This window comes from Macaca nemestrina, chromosome 9, assembly GCF_043159975.1.
Source record: "Macaca nemestrina isolate mMacNem1 chromosome 9, mMacNem.hap1, whole genome shotgun sequence".
NCBI classification, from domain to species: Eukaryota; Metazoa; Chordata; class Mammalia; order Primates; family Cercopithecidae; genus Macaca; species Macaca nemestrina.
Window position 1 is genome coordinate 95297426 of NC_092133.1, and position 19155 is coordinate 95316580.

Sequence of the window (19155 nt, forward strand, 5' to 3'; positions counted from 1 at the left end):
ATGAACGTAAATTTGAAAACTCTAGGGATTGGAAACCAGTGGTGTGTAACAAGGTTATTAATACCTCATGACCAAGTGTGGTTAATCCCTGGCAGGCTTTTTCAACATTTGGAAAGCAGTCAGTATAATTCCCTGTGTCTAAGCCAACTTCATGGCTAGGTGACCTGTGCAGTCACATGTTGCTGCACTCTTGTAAGAAGGGATCCTATACTTGGCTTAATGCCCTGTTGTTGCCATCTTTAAGTTCTTCACAGTTTGATCTTTGAACTTGTGATTTGTGTTTGAAGTCTGATGGACACTGGACTATGTGTGCAAGTAGACAGGATACTTGAGAGGCAGTGCCCTACTAAGCTGTTGGTCACTCCCAGTATGACTTGGGAGTGTCCTGGAATTGTGTGTGGGTGGCCAAGGCTATGATCTTTGTCTGCATTGGTTGCAGCAGCAGTAAACTCACGAACAGTTGCACCCTGGAGAGGACTCACAGTGTGAGACTAGCTTGCTGTGTCTTCCCTAAGCCTGTCCGTCTGACATTCTTAGGAAATACTAATTTTCTGGGCTGAATACTGGGACAGCAACCTCCAACTTTCAGGCAGTCATCATTGTCAGTAAAGTATTGGAATATAAAAGCATACTTGTGCACATTGTGTTAAGGCACACTAGGCAGTTACTAGAATTCTTTGGAGTGTAGATTCTTTGGTCTCAAGAACTGCTGCAACATTGCAAAGCAAATATCCACAGGCTTAGAAACAGGAATTTCATTTGATGGGAGAGAACATGATTTTCATATAAAATATTGGATGAATCAAGTATTAACAAAGAAGTGAATTTTAAAAATATTTTTTTTTTGCATTTGAAAATATAGCAATAAACTGCATAAACAGCTGTTTCCAATTATATGCAAATCATGAAGCCATTTTGGTTTCTTGTAAAAGATGTAGGAAATGTCAGAGGAAACATTAAAATGCCATTGTATAAATTTACATGTAAAATAGAATTCAGCTTTGTACAACACTAATAGTGATGAAGAATTAATTTCAGAGAACTGCTACTCCAGTCTTTGTCTACATATACCAAAACTTGTATTTTTTTAATTTTTATTTTGCAATAATGTATCAGAAATCAGAAATTTAGCCCATATTGTCACAACGTATAAAGAACCAACAGGTTCCTAATGATTGCATCAGCTGAAAAATCAACCTTCTCAAAATTAAAAACTAGCAAAAATTACTTATCTTGCATTTGCCATGAATTTCAATTATATATTGAAAATGAAGTTGCTGAAAATATAAATTTTGATGACTTAATAAATGAATTTGCCAAGAGTGCCAGAAAATCTTACCATCAAGATATCATAGTAAAAAACTATTAGTAATTATTGTATCATTTAAAGTTATTATAACAAAACTTTTTTGTTATTTGCAAATTTATGTTATATATATTACTATTATACCTATTACATTTTACAAGTAATAAAATATATTAAAAGAAAAACATAATTTACCTTTTACTATACTTCTTTTTATACATTTTTAGTAACTGACCTCACATTTTTATTTTGCACTGTCCCCATCAATTATGTAGTCATCTCTGCCCTGTATTAAAAAGAAAAAAAAATAGAAAAAAGTCAAACCCATATGACCATTTCAGTATATGCAGAGAAAGCATTTGACAAAATGTATTATCTATTTCTGATTAAAACTCTCAAATGAAGAATAGAAGATAACTTTCTTTAATCTGATAAAAGTCATCTATAGACAGTGTACAATTGACATTGTATATAATTGTGAAAAATGGAATGATTTCTTTCCAATATCAGGAACATGACAAGGATGTCCATTCATACTTGATAGTATAATACATACTACCTAGTATAACCAGGGAAGAAAAAAAAAGGAGACTAGAGTGGAAGAGAAGTAGAAATGCCTTTATTCACAAAAGATACGGTTATCTATGTAGGAAATCTAATGGAGTCTCCCAAGATATGGGAAAAAGAATGACTAGAATTATTAAGTATAGCTAGGTGGCAGGAGAAAAATATGTAAAAATGAATTTTACTTCTATATATTAACAATGATCAATTGGAAATTGAAATTTTTGAAAGTTCTCTTTGCAATAGTATCAAAAATATATTTTTTTTATAGTTATGTCTGGCAAAAGATGTGAAAGGCCACACTGGAAACAATCCGCTGCAGAGAGAAATTGAAGACCTAAACAAATGGAACTCCCTGCTTATGTCAGAAAGCTCAATATTGCTGACATGTTTTGTTGTTTACATGACTTACAGATTTAAAATAATATAATTCCATGTAGTAATTAGCAGGATTTCTTGTAGTAATTGAGTATGTAATTCTAAACTTTATGTGGAAATACACAGGAACTAGAATAACAAACTTTCAAAAATAAAAGCTGAGTTGTATGGATAAGATTACCTGATTTCAAGACTCAAAGTAAAAGTTTGCAGACTTTGTCTTTTTGTCCAGACTACATTTTCTTCAATTTTAACATCTAGTAGTTTTATTAAGATATGTTTTGGAGAAAACTGTTGCTGAACAGTTTTCCCAGGTTCGTGATGGTTCCTTTGCATATGTGGGTCAGGTCTTTCATTTTTGGACAGTTTTCTTAGATTATACTTTTTAATATTGGATTTATTCTGTTGTTTTCTTTTTTCTTCTTTAAAGACTGCAATAACATATATACTATATTATAATTTTATTTATTTATTTAATTGTAGACCATCTTTATCCAGAACTTTCTTTCTGATCCTATTTTCTTTTTTCTTACTCTTTTAAAATTATTGCTGCTTCTTTTTTTTCTTGTTTCATTCTCCTTTACAGTGCTGTTCATTCAAGTTTCAGTCAAGTGTAGTTTCCCCTTTGGCTCTGTATTAGTTTGCTCAGGCTGCTGTAACAAAATGCAACAGACTGGGTAGCTTAAATAAATTTTCTCACAATTGTGGAGGCTGGAGGTCTGAAGTCAAGGTGCCAGCAGGGTTGGTTTCTGGTGAGGTCTCACTCCTTGGCTAGATGGCATTTTCTTCTGGTGCCCTCACACAGCCTTTTCTCTGTGCATATGACCAGTGGTTGGGGGTGGTGGGTGGAGGGAGAAAGAGAGCTCATGCATGTGCTTTCCAGTCTCCTCCTACTCTTATAAGGACACCAATGCCATTGTATTAGTTTCTTACCCTTATGCCCTCATTTAACCTTAGTTAATCTCCTTAAAGTCCCCATCTTCAAATACAGTCACACTAGAGGTTGAGGTTTTAACATACACATTTTGGGGGGGCACAGTTTAGTCCATAACAGATTCCTTAATAAAGAATGTCTTTAATAAGACTTGAATTACAGTCTTATTTTCTGTGATTACTGTGTCCTCTTTACAACTTCATTCCTGAGTTTGATTAGCCTTTGCCTCTTTAGTTTTCATACAATCCAAGTCTCTTCTCTTGGATTTCCCAGTAGCCTGAGCTTTAATCTGCGTGAACTCAGATATCTTCTGAGTATTTTCCCACTCATAGTGAAACTTTCCCTTTCTGGGAGTAGTTTTGTGTTTCATCCTCTCTGGGCTGTCTGTCTCCTCTATTCCATGTGATCACCACAGTCTCTGGCTGACTCTCTTTGTAGGCATGGACTGTCACTTTTTACTGTATTTGAATATCTATTGCTTAGTAGTACTTGAAATTAGTAACATTTTCCATCTCCTAGTTATGCTAAAGTCACGGAATGTTATAGATAATATTATTTGCTCCACTTATGCTGACTTTTATAATTCTTGGGGGGATGCACAGGGAAATGCAGATGTAAGCAGTTGCTATTATTCTTTTTACATTAGAAACCAAATGTGTGCATTCAAATAGTTAAATTCCTCTCTGTTTTGTCACTAGCCTAGGCCTTTTGTTCTGGGTTTTGTTTTTGTTTTTTCACCCCAAACCCATGAAATACAAAAAATATGCACTTGCAATTATGTTCATCTTTGGAAATTGGCCAAAAAACCAGAGTTAGCTACAACATGGGGCATTTGTATAGAGATTTCATTCCCTGAGAAATGTTTTAGAATTTATATAAGATTAATTTTGCTTGTTTCTAGAAGTCTGGACAGCTGATCACCTGAAAGAGAGGAGCCAAGAAAACCAATCTAAACATTTGTGGGAAGTTGTATTCATCAATAATGAAATGCTGACTAAGGAACAAGGTGATGTAATAGGAATACCATTTAACATGGACGTAAGCTCTTTTCCTTCCAGAAAAATGTTCTGTCAGTATGACTCATGTGAAATGAGTTTCAACACTGTTTCACAATTGGTTATCAGTAAGATGAACTCTTTAGGAGAAAAGTCTGATGAATTTAATGCCTGTGGGAAATTGTTACTCAATATTAAGCATGGTGAAACTCATACTCAAGAGAAAAATGAAGTTTTAAAAGATAGGAACACTCTGAGTCGTCATGAGGATGCTTTGCAGCATGAGAAGATTCAAACTTTAGAGCACAATTTTGAATACAGTATATGTCAGGAAACCCTCCTTGAAAAGGCAGTATTTAATACACAGAAGAGAGAGAATGCAGAAGAGAATAACTGTGAATATAATGAATTTGGGAGAACTTTCTCTGATAGTTCATCCCTCTTGTTCCATCAGATACCTTCGTCAAAGGACAATCACTATGAATTTAGTGATTGTGAGAGGTTCTTATGTGTTAAGTCCACCCTTTCTAAACATCACGGGGTACCTATGGAACACAATGAAAGTGGGAATAATTTCAGGAGGAAATTGTGTCGGTCACAGCTTCAGAAAGGTGATAAAGGAGAGAAACACATTGAATGTAATGAATGTGGGAAAGTTTTCTGGGAGAAGTCACATCTCACTCGACATCAGAGGGTGCACACAGGAGAGAAACCCTTTCAATGTAATGAATGTGGAAAAGCTTTCTGGGATAAGTCAAACCTAACTAAACATCAGAGATCACACACAGGGGAGAAACCTTTTGAATGCAATGAATGTGGGAAAGCCTTTAGCCATAAGTCAGCTCTCACATTACACCAGAGAACACATACAGGGGAGAAACCCTATCAGTGTAATGCATGTGGGAAAACTTTTTGCCAGAAATCTGACCTCACTAAACATCAGAGAACACACACAGGGCTGAAACCCTATGAATGTTATAAATGTGGAAAATTCTTCCGTGTGACTTCGCACCTTAAAGTACACCAGAGAACTCACACAGGTGAGAAACCTTTTGAATGTCTTGAGTGTGGGAAATCCTTTTGTGAAAAGTCAAATCTTACACAGCATCAGAGAACTCACATAGGAGATAAATCTTACGAATGTAATGCATGTGGGAAAACTTTCTACCACAAGTCATTACTCACCAGGCATCAGATAGTTCATACAGGGTGGAAACCTTATGAATGTTATGAATGTGGGAAAACCTTCTGCTTGAAGTCAGACCTAACAGTACATCAGAGAACGCACACAGGTGAGAAACCCTTTGCATGTCCTGAATGTGGGAAATTCTTTAGCCATAAGTCAACCCTCTCTCAACATTATAGAACACACACAGGGGAGAAACCCTATGAATGTCATGAATGTGGAAAAATATTTTACAATAAGTCATACCTAACTAAACATAATAGAACACATACAGGGGAGAAACCCTATGAATGTAATGAATGTGGAAAAACCTTCTACCAGAAGTCACAACTCACTCAGCATCAGATAATTCACATAGGGGAGAAACCCTATAAATGTAATGAGTGTGGAAAAGCTTTTTGCCATAAGTCAGCTCTAATTGTACATCAGAGAACCCATACACAAGAAAAGCCCTATAAATGTAACGAATGTGGCAAATCTTTCTGTGTGAAGTCAGGACTTACTTTTCATGAGAGAAAGCACACAGGGGAGAAACCCTATGAATGCAGTGAATGTGGGAAATCCTTCAGTCACAAATCATCACTCACAGTACATCACAGGGCTCACACAGGAGAGAAATCTTGTCAATGTAATGAATGTGGAAAAATCTTTTACCGTAAATCAGAACTTGCTAAACATCAGAGATCACATACAGGGGAAAAGCCCTATGAATGTAACACATGCAGGAAGACTTTCTCTCAAAAGTCAAATCTCATTGTACATCAGAGAAGACACATAGGAGAAAAACCTTATGAATGAAATGGATATTGGAAATTTCCAGCCACAAATCAGCCTCCATAATGCCTCAGATGATTCACACTGTGGAGAAAGCCCTGCTGATATCCTGAATGTTCAGTAACTATCCACAAACTCACCTTATGTTACTCCAAAGTAACAGTAGGGGATAAACCCATAGACTACAACAATTATAGGACAGCTTTTGTTAGGAAGTGATATTCTATTTAATATCAGATGGTGAATACGGGCATAAAACCTTACAGATTTTTTTGAATTTATAAAAGTTTTTGGCAAAAATACAAATAAGATTATGTTAGAATTTACACTGAGGAGAAAATTGTCAATTTAAGAAATTTAAAGTGAAAATTTTGCATAGAAATAAAATATGACAAGTTCTGTTTTGAGTTTGATACAATAATAGTTTTTAGGGTACCTAACAATAATTTATAGATAGATGTATATTGTGGAATATAAAGCTTTAAGAACTTAAAAAAAAAGTAATAATTAAAATAACCTCACAAGAAGTTGTAATGAGTACAGAGAATTCCCATGTACACTTCACCAAGCTTCCTCTAAGGATAATATATAATTATAATATATGGTCAAGTCCAAGAAATCGATGTTACCTTGCTAGTAGATACAGACTTACTCACATTTTACTATGGTTTGCGTGCACTGTGTGTGTGTGTTTATATCAAACTTTTACCACCTTTACATTTGAGTAACCATCAGCACAATTAGTTTACAGAACTGAAAAGGAATCTGAGATCTGTATAGTATCAGGATTACAAAGGAATCAGGATTTAGCCTCAAGTAGTTCCCTTGTATTAATAATCACACCCTTTCTGCAACCCTACCCCTGGCATCCACTTGATTATGAAGCTTTTTATAAAGCATCGATAAATTGATTAATATCAATTTATTAATGGGCAATTAATGGGCAATAGCATTAAGCACATCTGCGAGTTATCCCTGAAGTTCATAGGACTTACAAATGTATAAGTGGTATGTGATATAAATCGTGTGTTTTATATGCATAATGGAATTTAATGTAATTGTGAATAGGAAGTAGGTATCCTAGTTTAGTAGTGGTTATATCATCAGGCCCATCCCAGATGTTTGTCATGTCCTGAAACAATTTAAAAGGAGACCCACAGAGCTAATGTTTATCCATTTAAAAGGAAAAATCAAAATAACAACTTATCTAAAAAAAAAAATCTATCCTGTGCATGTGAAGATCTAGGCCTGCCTCCATGTTACTCCCTTTCTCTTCGTACCAGTGACCCATCCCATGCCATGAAGTGCCTAGGGTGCATATATGAACACTCCAGCCTTCAACGTAAGTGATACTCCAAATTTTCTTTAAGCAGCTGCTCTCCAAGACAGGGACCTGGAAAGAGGCCCACACATATAGCCCAGTTGCTGCCCAGGGCGGTTGAACTGTCATTTCAAGGCTCATTATACCCAGACAGGGATCTGAACCTTCAGAGACTTTTGCGAATATGAAGAGGAGGGTTGAGGCTGGAGCACAGCCAGAATCAAGCTGGCATGGGGCTGTTATTGACAGTGTGAAGATTGTACATTATATTACATTATCAGATCATACAAATAATCTAAGATTATACAGTCTGATGATCCTAGATTACACAAGTAATCTAAGCTTCCACTTTAGGAAACTAGCAAAAGAAGAGCAAATTAAATCCAAAGTAACCTGGAAAAAAATAAAAGTAAAAATCATAGAAATTGAAAAGAGAAAATCAATAAAACCCAAAGCTGGTTCTTTGAAAAGGTCAGTAAAATTGATAAACGTCTAGCTAGCTTAAGAAAAAACAGAAGACAAATATTGCTAGTACCAAAAATGAAAGAGGCCAAGCTATCACAGCTGATCCTATGGTCACCAAAAGGATTAGAAAGAAATATGGACAACTCTGTCCATAAATTTGATAACTTAGCTAAAATGGACCAATTCCTTGCAAGATGCATTCTTTCAAAGCTCACACAAGGGTAGACCTCAGTAGGCATACATATCTATTAAATAAATCAAAGCAGTAATTAACCTTTCAAGGCCGGGTGCGGTGGCTCATGCCTGTAATCCAGCACTTTGGGAGGCTGAGGCAGGCGGATCACGAGGTCAGGAGTTCGAGACCAGCCTGGTCAACATGGTGAAACCCCGTCTCTACTAAAAGGACGAAAAATTAGCCGGGCGTGGTGGCACGCGTATGTAGTCCAAGCTACTCAGGAGACTGAGGCAGAAGAATCACTTGAACCCAGGAGGTGGAGGTTGCAGTGAGCCAAGATTGTGCTACTGTACTCCAGCCTGGGTGACAGAGTGAGACTCCATCTCAAAAAATAATAAAACCTTCCAAAACAAAGTGCCGGGACCAAATGGGTTCACGAATGTGCATTTTTTGAGATACTTAAGGTAGAAATGGTATCAAGTCTCTACCGTGTCTTTCAGAAAATAAAAGTAGAGATAACACTCCCAACTTATTTTGTGAGGCCAGTATTACCCTAATACCACAACCAGGCAAAGATATTACAAGAAAGGAAAACTACAGATCAGTATTTCCAGTGAACACAGATACAGAAATCCTTAAAATGTTAGCAAATCAGGAATGCAAGACTTGTTCAACATTTGATATTCAGTGTAATCCATTGCATGCATTAGCAGCTCAAAGATGAAATATGATCATATCAGTAGATGCAGAAAAAGCATTTGACAAAATCCAATATCCATTCGTGGTAAAACCTCAACACAGAAGGAATACAGGAGAACTTACTCAAGTTGATAAAGAACTGCTGCAAAAAACCCTACAGGTAACATCATCCTTGAGGTTTCCAACTAGATGCTTTCCTACTAACATCAGGAACATGGCAAGGAACACTACTTTTCAGCATTGTACTGGAAGTGCTATCTAATGCAGTGATAAAAAAATAAAATAAAATAAAATGCACATAGATTTGGAAGGATGAAATACAACTGTCTTTGTTCACAAGTAACATGATTGTCTTTGTAGAGAATTCTAAATAAACAACAAAATTCCTGCTGACATTAATAAGTAATTATAGCGGGGTTGCTGGATATAGTCCTCAGGTAGATGATAAGGAATTAGACATCAAGTCACTAAAAGACCTGGAGGAACCCTAAATGCTTATTAAGTGAAAACCAATCTGTAAAGGCTTTCTATTTTTTTATTGCAATTATATGATATTCTGGGAGAGGCAAAACTATTGAGCCAGTGAAAGGACCAGTGGTTGCTGAGAGTTGAGGGGAAGGGAGGGATGGCAGGTAGAGAGGTGATTTTTAGGGCAGTGAAAGTATTCTCTAGGGTAATGTAATTTGTCGAAACGCAGAGAATGGAAAACAGTGAATGGAAAATGCAGAGTAAACCCTAATGTCAACTCTGGACTTCAGTTAATAATAATATATCACTATTGGCTCATTAATTGTAACAAATGAACCATAATGATGCGAGATGTTAATAATTGGGGAGCCTGTGGAGGATGGGAGGGGTGAAGGGTTATATGAGAATTCGCTGTACTTTTTCCTCAATTTTTCTGTAACCCTAAAGCTACTCTAAAAAATGAAGTGTATTAAGTAAATAAATAATTAAATAACCAACCCCGAGGAACATCTTGTTTCTGTACTTGTTAGTCGTATGTTTCTGACTGAACCTGTAAATCACCATTAGTGAACATCTGAATTGCTTTTATAAGTCCTTAATATATTTTAAATTATGGTAATGGTGACCTGAAATTAAGGACTAGTATTCTTGGTTCTCTTGATATCTGAAGCCAAAAGGGCCTCAGATGACCTAACCTCGTTTCCATCACCACTGTGCTTCCACAGGTGAAGTAACTTAGCAGACAGTCCTCCTTGTCAGGAGGGCCAGGCACAGTTCCTGCTTATTCCTAAGTAGTAAGATTTTCTTCCTTGCCAGCTCTTGGAATTATTCACCAAACTCCTCACATCCTCCCACAGCAAACAGTGGTCACTGTACGCTCTGGATAATACAGCTGCTCACCACAACCCCTCCTTTTCCACTCTGCTCCCAAGTAGAACCCTGTGTGGCTCTGTCCGGCATGTGGTGTCCTTCTCACCTTTCTGAGAGTTGGTGTGACTGACAAACTGACTTAGATCTTATCTGTCCAGTGTCAGGTGTTCAGTATTCAACCTTTCTATAGCATCAGGGTAGGGGTCCCTCCTTCACCATCAGGGTGAAAAGGAAGCAGTTACAACCATTAGCATAAACAGGATGGCCCATCCAAAGCCAGGGTCATCTAGTCCAATTTTAACTGCTGTTGGCTAACTGATAGTTTCCATATTATGGCAAAGGCTTCTTTGACAGAACCACTAGTTGCTGGCAGGTTTGCACTTGGCCTGTGCTGTAATGCACTTTTCTTGGGGGAGGTGAGTGTCGCATCTCTTCCCATCCTAATATACTCTGTGTGCAGGACAGCAGTGCTCGCCCATTGGCTATATGCCTGCATGACTTGACTTGGGCTGAGCCTGTTTGACAGGTGGTCTCTGAGGCTCCCACCTGTAAAGGTATTGACCACACAGCACACGAACTGATCAGCACTTTAGTGCCACTTTCCAAAGATCTGGCTGGAGCTCTCTGATTATCATCACTGGCTGCATGGAGCATCCCTACAGACTGTCGTTTGTTATTGAACACCCCTGGGTTGTGCATGCAGATGGCCTATTGTGAGGTTTGTGGAAAGGCAGGAGACAACTGAGGGAGGTGAGTGTGGCAATCTAGTTGCCTAACGAGGCATTCAGGAAGGGTAGTACCTGCACCCCTCTCCTGTGCTGCTCCTTCACTTGCTGCTCCTTCACTTCACACATGCTTTCCTGACCCCTAAGAGTGTCAAGATGCACATGCATGGTGGCCCATGGTCCGGGTGCTGATGAGAAGAGAAAAAGGTACCAGTTCTCCCCAGATTACCAGAGGAAGTAACTCTCCTGCTCTCCCAATGCAAAACCCCTCTCCAGTGTGCCTGAGCATGGCCTGGCATTGCTGCTTGCCAACATGCCACAGGGTGAACCTTGCAATCATGGGGACTGATGGCCTGCACCTGGGCCACAGACTACATGGCTTTACCTTGAGCATAGGGAGAGTGACTGTGACATCCACTGTGCTTTGAGAGTCTGTGTCCGCTCCAAAAGTAATGTTGAGCCGGGTTCAGTGGCTCAACAAATCCCAGCACTTTGGGAGACCGAGCACAAATCCCAGCATTTTGGGAGGCTGGGGCGGGAGTATCACTTGAGGTCAGGATTTCAAGACCAGCCTGGCCAACATGGTGAAACCCCGTCTCTACTAAAAATACAGAAATTAGCTGGGCATGGTGGGCACCTGTAATTCCAGCTAGTTGGGAGGCTGAGGCAGGAGAATCGCTTGAATCGGGGAAGTGGAGGTTGCAGCGAGCCGAGTTGTCGCCACTGCACTTCAGCTTAGGCAAGAGAGCAAGACTCTGTCTCAAAACAAAAAACAAGTCATGTTGAAACTGAATCCAGTGCAACACTTGCAAAAGTTTGGCCTTTGGGAGGTGGTAAGGTCATGAGAGCTCCACCTCATAAATGATTGGTGATCTTAGGAGCCATCGGGAGAGAACAGACTAGGCCCCTTTTTGCCCCTATCCTTTCTGACATGTGAGGGCCCAGTGTCACTCCCCTCAAGAGGAAACAGCAAGGAAGGGCTGCCTTGGAAGCTGAGACTTGGCCCTCACTGGATACTCACCTTTCTGGCGCTTTCATCTTGGACTTCCCTGCCTCCAGAGTTGTGAGAGGTAAATATCTATTGTTTATAAATGACCTAGTCTCAGGTGGTTTGTTATAGTAGCACAAATGGATGAAGACAAAATGTCTCTTGGAAATTTGGCATTTGGCCATGCTAGAGTCTCATCTCTGCACATGAGGAATATGTTGGGACACTATTGAAAAAAATCAAACTCAACACCTAACGGCATGATCCCAATGTTGCCTACGACATTTGTCAGATTATTTTCAGGGGAAACTGTGAGACTATTGTGAGTGCGTGTGTATGGACATGCAGCCTATGTGTATGTGAGGTGAGGTTGGGAGAGAGATTTATAATACCTCAGTTAATAGAATCAATCTGAAGGATCGCTTGAGCCCAGGAGTTGAAGGCTGCAGTGAGCTATGGTGGTGCCACTGCACTCCAGCCTGGGTGACAGAGTGAGACTCCGTCTCTTTAGAAAACAAAAGGCCTTCTGCGATGGCTCGCCTGTAATCCCAGCACTCTGGGAGACCGAGGCGGGCGGATCATGAGGTCAAGAGATCAAGATCATCCTGGCTAACTGGTAAAACCTCGTCTCTACTAAAAATACAGAAAGCTGGGCGTGGTGGCAGGCGCCTTTAGGCCCAGCTACTCAGGAGACTGAGGCAGGAGAATGGCGTGAACCTGGGAGGCGGAGCTTGCAGTGAGCTGAGATCGCGCCACTGCACTCCAGCCTGGACAACAGAGCGAGACTCCGTCTCAAAAATAAAAACAAAAATAAAATCTGAGGAAAAGTATACTGTACCAATCATCTGAAAGTAAACAGTGAGTTTGGAATGTGCGCACCCTAAAAAAACCCTAAAGTAAAGTGCATCTATGTCTGTGTGTAGTAATAACAGACTAGCATTTTTGCAGATTCGAGCTATGAACTAGAGCAAGGCATCCTGACTCTGGTCCCACAGATTCACATGGAAAGGAGACAGCACAAATGAATGAAGGAACTGTGGGAAAGACAGGCATCTTGATAAATCATATTTCCTTTTTAAGGATATTTTAAAGGCACCAGTGGAAGCAGACATAGCTTGGTAATCCATGGTGTATTCTCGGAATGTACCACTTGAATGGAAGAGAGGAGACACAAAGACAACCAAGAGGCTTAAACTTGACAAAAATTTATTTATAACAAAAAGGGCAGCTTTGTGCATAGAGGTACATGCAAATATATACAAAATGCTAATGGTGTCAGAAGATGAACATCTTGCTTTGTTCAGTGATTTCATGGAGTTGCTGTTTTGCATTTCTTTGTCATGTTCTCTGTCTACATGTTTAAAGGGAGGATTACATGTGAACACTATTCAGTATTATGCATCTAAGCTTGTGTTACCAATCATTGGTAGATAAATAGTGAGAGAACTTCTAGTTCCCATCTCCTCCAGTAAGAGCTAAGATGCAAACCCTCTGTGATGAACTCACATCAAGACGAAATATAGCACCCCCGTTTTCTCTGCATCAGCCTGCCTTCAGGCTCGCCCTGTGAACTCACCAAAGGGAGTGAAGTGTGGATGTGTCTCTTTTACCTGTTTTCACTTTGGTTCATTTCTAGTTTGTGCATTGTCCAGACTGCCCAGGATGTGACGATCGCAGGGAGGAGGTCGTGTTTGTCATAAAAACTCTTTGGCTCCTTAGGATTCAGCAAAGGTATCCACTGCCTGGTGTCTGTGGTGCCTGCAGGACAGTGTGGAGCTTAGAAACAATCACGTAGGCCATGAAGGGAGGCCAGAGACTTAAGCAGTGTCCACAAGGCAGAGAGAAGATGCTCCTTTTGGGTTTCCAAGTGGTCAGTTTCCTCTTGCATTAGTGTTGTTCCAGGACATGGTGTGTCCCCTTGTTTATCCTCCTGTGGGTCACGCTACTTCATCCTGGGGAGGAACCGGATGGGGTGGTGAGAAGAACGCCTTCTCCCTCCTATAATACCCGAAGCCCTAGTGAGCTCTGCAGGGCATCGAGCAGAACCTGAAACTTCCTGGCAGCGGGCCGTGGAGGGTTCTCCTGTCCTAATCCTAACTGGTGATGCTGATTTCTGAAACTCTGAGGTTGTCAGGAGTTCATCTAAAAGGCATGAGTTGAGGCAGGGTACAGTGGCTCATACCTGTACTCCCAGCACTTTGGGAGGCCAAGGTGGGTGGATCACCTGAGGTCAGGAGTTCGAGACCAGCCTGGCCAATATGGTAAAACCCTGTCTCTACTAAAAATACAAAATTTAGCAAGGCATGGTGGCGGGCGCCTATAATCCCAGCTACTCAGGAAGCTGAGGCAGGAGAATCTCTTGAACCTGGGAGGCAGAGGTTACAGTGAGCCGAGATCACACCATTGCACTCCCGTCTGGGTGACAAGAGCGAAACTGTGTCTCAAAGTGGTCCCTTGCTCGGCTGTGTCCTAGGCTGCTGCACGTGTGTCCATGTAAGCATGTTGTGGAGCAGCTCCCTGTTTCCAGGTCGCGATTTGATCACCATGTCTTGGGGCTGCTCACGCCACCATTGCCTAAGGTGGGCTCTGTCTTGCCAACCTTGTTGCGATCCTTGCTCAGGATGACCAGATGGAGGCTGAGTAGCATCCTTGAAGGGCAGAACTCCCAGGCTAGTGCTGTCACTGTCCTTGTCATTCTGGCAATTTCCTTGGTACACATGCCAGAAAAGATACTAAGTGGGTGAGATCACCCCTCTAAGAGTTGGTCCTGTTGACACATGGGTCCTGAGAGGAGAGATCTCCTGGCACAACCCAGGTGGACTGGGGCAGCATGACCCTTGGTGCCTGGCTCACACAGCCTCCACAGACCTGCTTAGTGGAGGAAGGGCTGGTACAGATAACCAACAGCCGCTGGGGGAGTTGGAGGGAGGCTTGTGTGCCAAGCTGCTTGGGCAATGCATGGGTTGCTGTGATGCAGCTAAGCAGTAGGGCGAGATCTGTGACTGGGGCTGCCAGGGAATTCATGGGGCTGCCTCTGCTCTGGCCTTGGGGCCGAGCTCTTTGGTTCTGAGCCCACATAGAAGAGAAAGGGAAACAAAGATGTCAGAAGACGTAAGAGGTTCCAGCTTCATTCCCTTGTCTGTGAGGCAGAAGTGGCATCTGTTGGGCTTTATCTCGGTGATTCTGTCTGTACATAACATTTAGTCTGCAAAATGTGGACGAGTTAGGGGAATTATTGCCCTGGCCCATGAATGGATCCCACATTGATTTGCTAGAATGGCAGAATTTTCTCACAAAAGAGAGGACCCTAGATGATTAGATTATCACACCTGGGGGTTAGTGGAGGGGCAAGGTCTACACTGGTGTCTAGTGCCTAGAAGCCTGGGTTGGAGATAAAGGTCACAACACATAAGAAAGACATAAGACAAACATGACTTAAGACAAATAAGACACATAAGACAGTACCCTCATAACAAAGAACTCTCAACTTCTTTCAAGATACCAGCTCCCATTTCTCTAGTACCATCCCAGCGGGCAATACCACTTCCAAAATTATGGGACAAATTGTGCACCACAGACAGAAAACTAACCTAGATTCTGGATTCTGGAATGCCTGTTTGTTTTGCCAACTCTTCCTTGATGGCAGTTCCAGGGAATTGGTTCCTCTGAAAAACTTGAAGGAGGACACCTGTCTGTGGTTTCGTGATGGCGTGGCTTTTGTCTCCCTCCTTTGGTTAACCATTCTGTAGGAAAATAAGAAGAAAAGAGGGCTTTCAGGCCATCTTCACATCAACCCTAAGACAGACATTTTCAAATATTGTTCTCACCACCCTTAGTCCCTCCTAGGCCCCTGAGGTGCTCATTCACTGATCCTGGCCCTTGGATTAAACCCCTGCAGTGCTGGAAGAAGAGGACTCTGCACTGCCTGCCACACCAGGACTGGAAGATCCATGACCTTCCCTTTTTCCTAACTAGCTTCCCACGAGATGGGGATGGTGGCCACTTCTCCAACACTAGCGTGCTGTGGAAGACACATCAGCATTCTCTGCAACAAATTTGGAAACAGCCTAGAGAAATGTTTCTACTTCAAAGAGTTGCACTGAGGAAGTGCACTGGCACTGCTGGGGACTCACCTGGGGCCCAGGGCTGAGGCTTCTCGTGTCCTTGGAGCTGCTGTCCCCCTGAGGAGCATCCACACTGCAGCCAGCTCAGCCTCAGATGTCTTCTCTGGTTTTGAAACCAAATCTAAGTGGGAAAAGAAGATTCAAGTTTTATCCGATTTATTCTACATAATTTTAAGTATCTATTTAAGCTCAATACCAAGAATCACTTCCTTCTCTGTCCCATCTGTGGTCTCCAAAGGAAAGGTCCCTGGGTTAGGAGACATTGGCTGGCATCCTAAAGCCAGAGCTGGCCGACGGGTGTGTGTCCACTCTTCCTTCACCTCTTCCCCACCCCACACTTGTTTTTGTCTCACGCCCACTTGCTCTCGCTGCCTCCCTCTCAGCTTTAGGTCTCACAAAGGCTTTGGTTAAGGACTGACTGACTTTCCTTGGCTCTCTGTCATCTCCCCAGAGTCAAAGGCATTTCATAACACACAATCTATGTGAAGGGACCTCTGATGACAGTTCATTTAAAGAGGAGCTCACTAATTACCAGTACTTACTGCTGAGCCTGGAATCATTCGTATATACATCGGAGTTCATTCATTCCAGATGCAATACTAGATAAGGAGACTCCTATGAATCAAATAGCTGACTCTGAATAGATTGTGACTGCCATAATCAAACCCTGTGGCTGCCTTCTCCTTACTGGAGGGCTTAGAGGAATGCAGTTTTTTGTTTGTTTGTTTTGAGACACAGTCTCACTGCAATGCCCAGGCTGGAGTACAATGGTGTGATCTCAGCTCACTGCAACCTCCGCCTCCCGGGTTCAAGCAATTCTCCTGCCTTAGCCTCCTGAGTAGCTGGGATTACAGGCATGCACCATCATGCCCCGGCTAATTTTTGTATTTTGTGTAGAGATGGAGTTTCACCATGTTGGCCAAGCTGGCCTTGAACAAGGTCAGGAGACCTTGGGTGATCCACTCGCTTCGGCCTCCCAAAGTGCTGAGATTACAAGCGTGAGCCACCGTGCTCGGCCAGGAATGTGCTTTTAATCATTCCTTAGTGTTTCATGTGGGGACTTGATAACTCACGATAAGGATTCTATTGTAAAAGACAAGCAATACCTGTTGACCTGCTCTTATGTCCAGGCAGTTTGTAAAACTGTTATATCTGTTCTCTCAATATGTCACTTCAAACACCATCAGGAAAGAAATCTTAAACACAGCTGGAAATGTGGAGGAAACAAATATATTAGTGAGCACCCTGGCAGATCCAGCCTCATTCTACATGGTTTCTTATGCTTTCCTTCCGCACCATCAACTCCAGTGTGCCGGTTGCCAATGCACCAGACAATTTCCATGTCTTCCCATTGGACACATTTTTTTTTTTTTTTTTTTTTTTGAGATGGATTTCGCTCTTATTTCCCAGGATGGAGTGCAATGGCGCCATCTGGGCTCACTGCAACCTCCGCCTCCCAGGTTCAAGTGACTCTTCTGTCTCAGCCTTTGCATAGTTGGGATTACAGGCGCATGCCACCACACCTGGCTAATTTTTGTATTTTTAGTAAAGACGAGGTTTCATCATGTTGGCCAGGCTGATCTTGAACTCCTGCCTCCAAAAGTGCTGGGATTACTGACGTGACCTACTGCCCCCAGCCTGGGACACACTTTCATTCTGCGATTTTATATAGCACTCTGACAGCTGGACTGAGCGCACAAAGAGAAGGAAATACGTCTTCACCTGGCCTGCCTGAAACTCAGATCCCTGTATCCCAGGGCTTACTCAGGATTACAGCATTTGATATAAAACCCTGTCTGGATACACTTCTGGTGTGACCGTGATCTTTCCAGCCCTTCCTTCCTTCCTTCCTTCCTTCCTTCCTTCCTTCCTTCCTTCCCTCCCTCCCTCCCTCCCTCCCTCCCTCCCTCCCTCCCTCCCTTCCTTCCTTCCTTCCTTCCTTCCTTCCTTCCTTCCTTCCTTCCTTCCCTCCCTCCCTCCTTCCTTCTTTCCTTCCTTATCCTTTATGTTCTAGGGTACATGTGCACAACATGCAGGTTTGTTACATATGTATACAGGTGCCATGTTGGTGTGCTGCACCCATTAACTTGTCATTTATATTAGGTATATCTCCTAATGCTATCCCTCCCCCTTCCCCGAACCCCACAACAGGCCCCAGTGTGTGATGTTTCCCTTACTGTGTCAAAGTGTTCTCATTGTTCAATTCTCACCTATGTGTGACAACATGTGGTGTTTGGTTTTCTGTTCTTGTGATAATTTGCTCAGAATGATGGTTTCCAGCTGCATCCATGTCCCTACAAAGGACACAAACTCATCCTTTTTTATGGCTGCATAGTATTCCATGGTGTATATGTGCCACATTTTCTTAATCCAGTCTGTCATTGATGGACATTTGGGTTGGTTCCAAGTCTTTGCTGTTGTGAATAGTGCCGCAATAAACATATGTGTACATGTGTCTTTATACCAGTAATGAAACTGCTGGGTCAAATGGTATTTCTAGTTCTAGATCCTTGAGGAATTGCCACACTGTCTTCCACAATGGTTGAACTAGTTTACAGTCCCACCAACAGTGTAAAAGCATTCCTATTTCTCCACATCGTCTCCAGCACCTGTTGTTTCCTGACTTTTTAATGATTGCCATTCTAACTGGTGTGAGATGATATCTTCATTTGCATTTCTCTGATGGCCAGTGATGATGAGCATTTTTTCATGTGTCTGTTGGCTGCATAATGTCTTCTTTTGAGAAGTATCTGTTCATGTCGTTTGCCCACTTTTTGATGGGATTTTTTTGTTTTTTTCTTGTAAATTTGTTTGAGTTATTTGTAGGTTCTGGATATTAGCTCTTTTTCAGATGAGTAGACTGCAAAAATTTTCTCCCATTCTGTAGGTTGCCTGTTCACTCTGATGGTAGTTTCTTTTGCTGTGCAGAAGCTCTTTAGTTTAATTAGATCCCATTTGTCAATTTTGGCATTTGTTGCCATTGCATTGGTGTTTTAGACATGAAGTCCTTGCCCATGCCTATGTCCTGAATGGTAATACCTAGGTTTTCTTCAGGGATTTTATGGTTTTAGGTCTAACATTTAAGTCTCTAATCCATCTTGAATTAATTTTTGTGTAGGGAGTAAGGAAAGGATCCAGTTTCAGCTTTCTACTTATGGCTAGTCAGTTTTCCCAGCACCATTT

General features: G+C 41.4%; 1 protein-coding gene across 1 annotated transcript in view; it reads left to right on the top strand.

The window, feature by feature from the left end:
- Positions 1–9768, top strand: part of LOC105463226 (zinc finger protein 33A) — a 52966-nt gene extending 43198 nt beyond the window's left edge. The window contains 2 exon segments of the mRNA XM_011710209.3: positions 4084–6146; positions 6148–9768. Coding sequence (XP_011708511.3) covers positions 4084–6146; positions 6148–6261 — 2177 coding nt within the window. The 3' untranslated portion in view covers positions 6262–9768.
- Positions 9769–19155: the final 9387 nt, after the last annotated feature.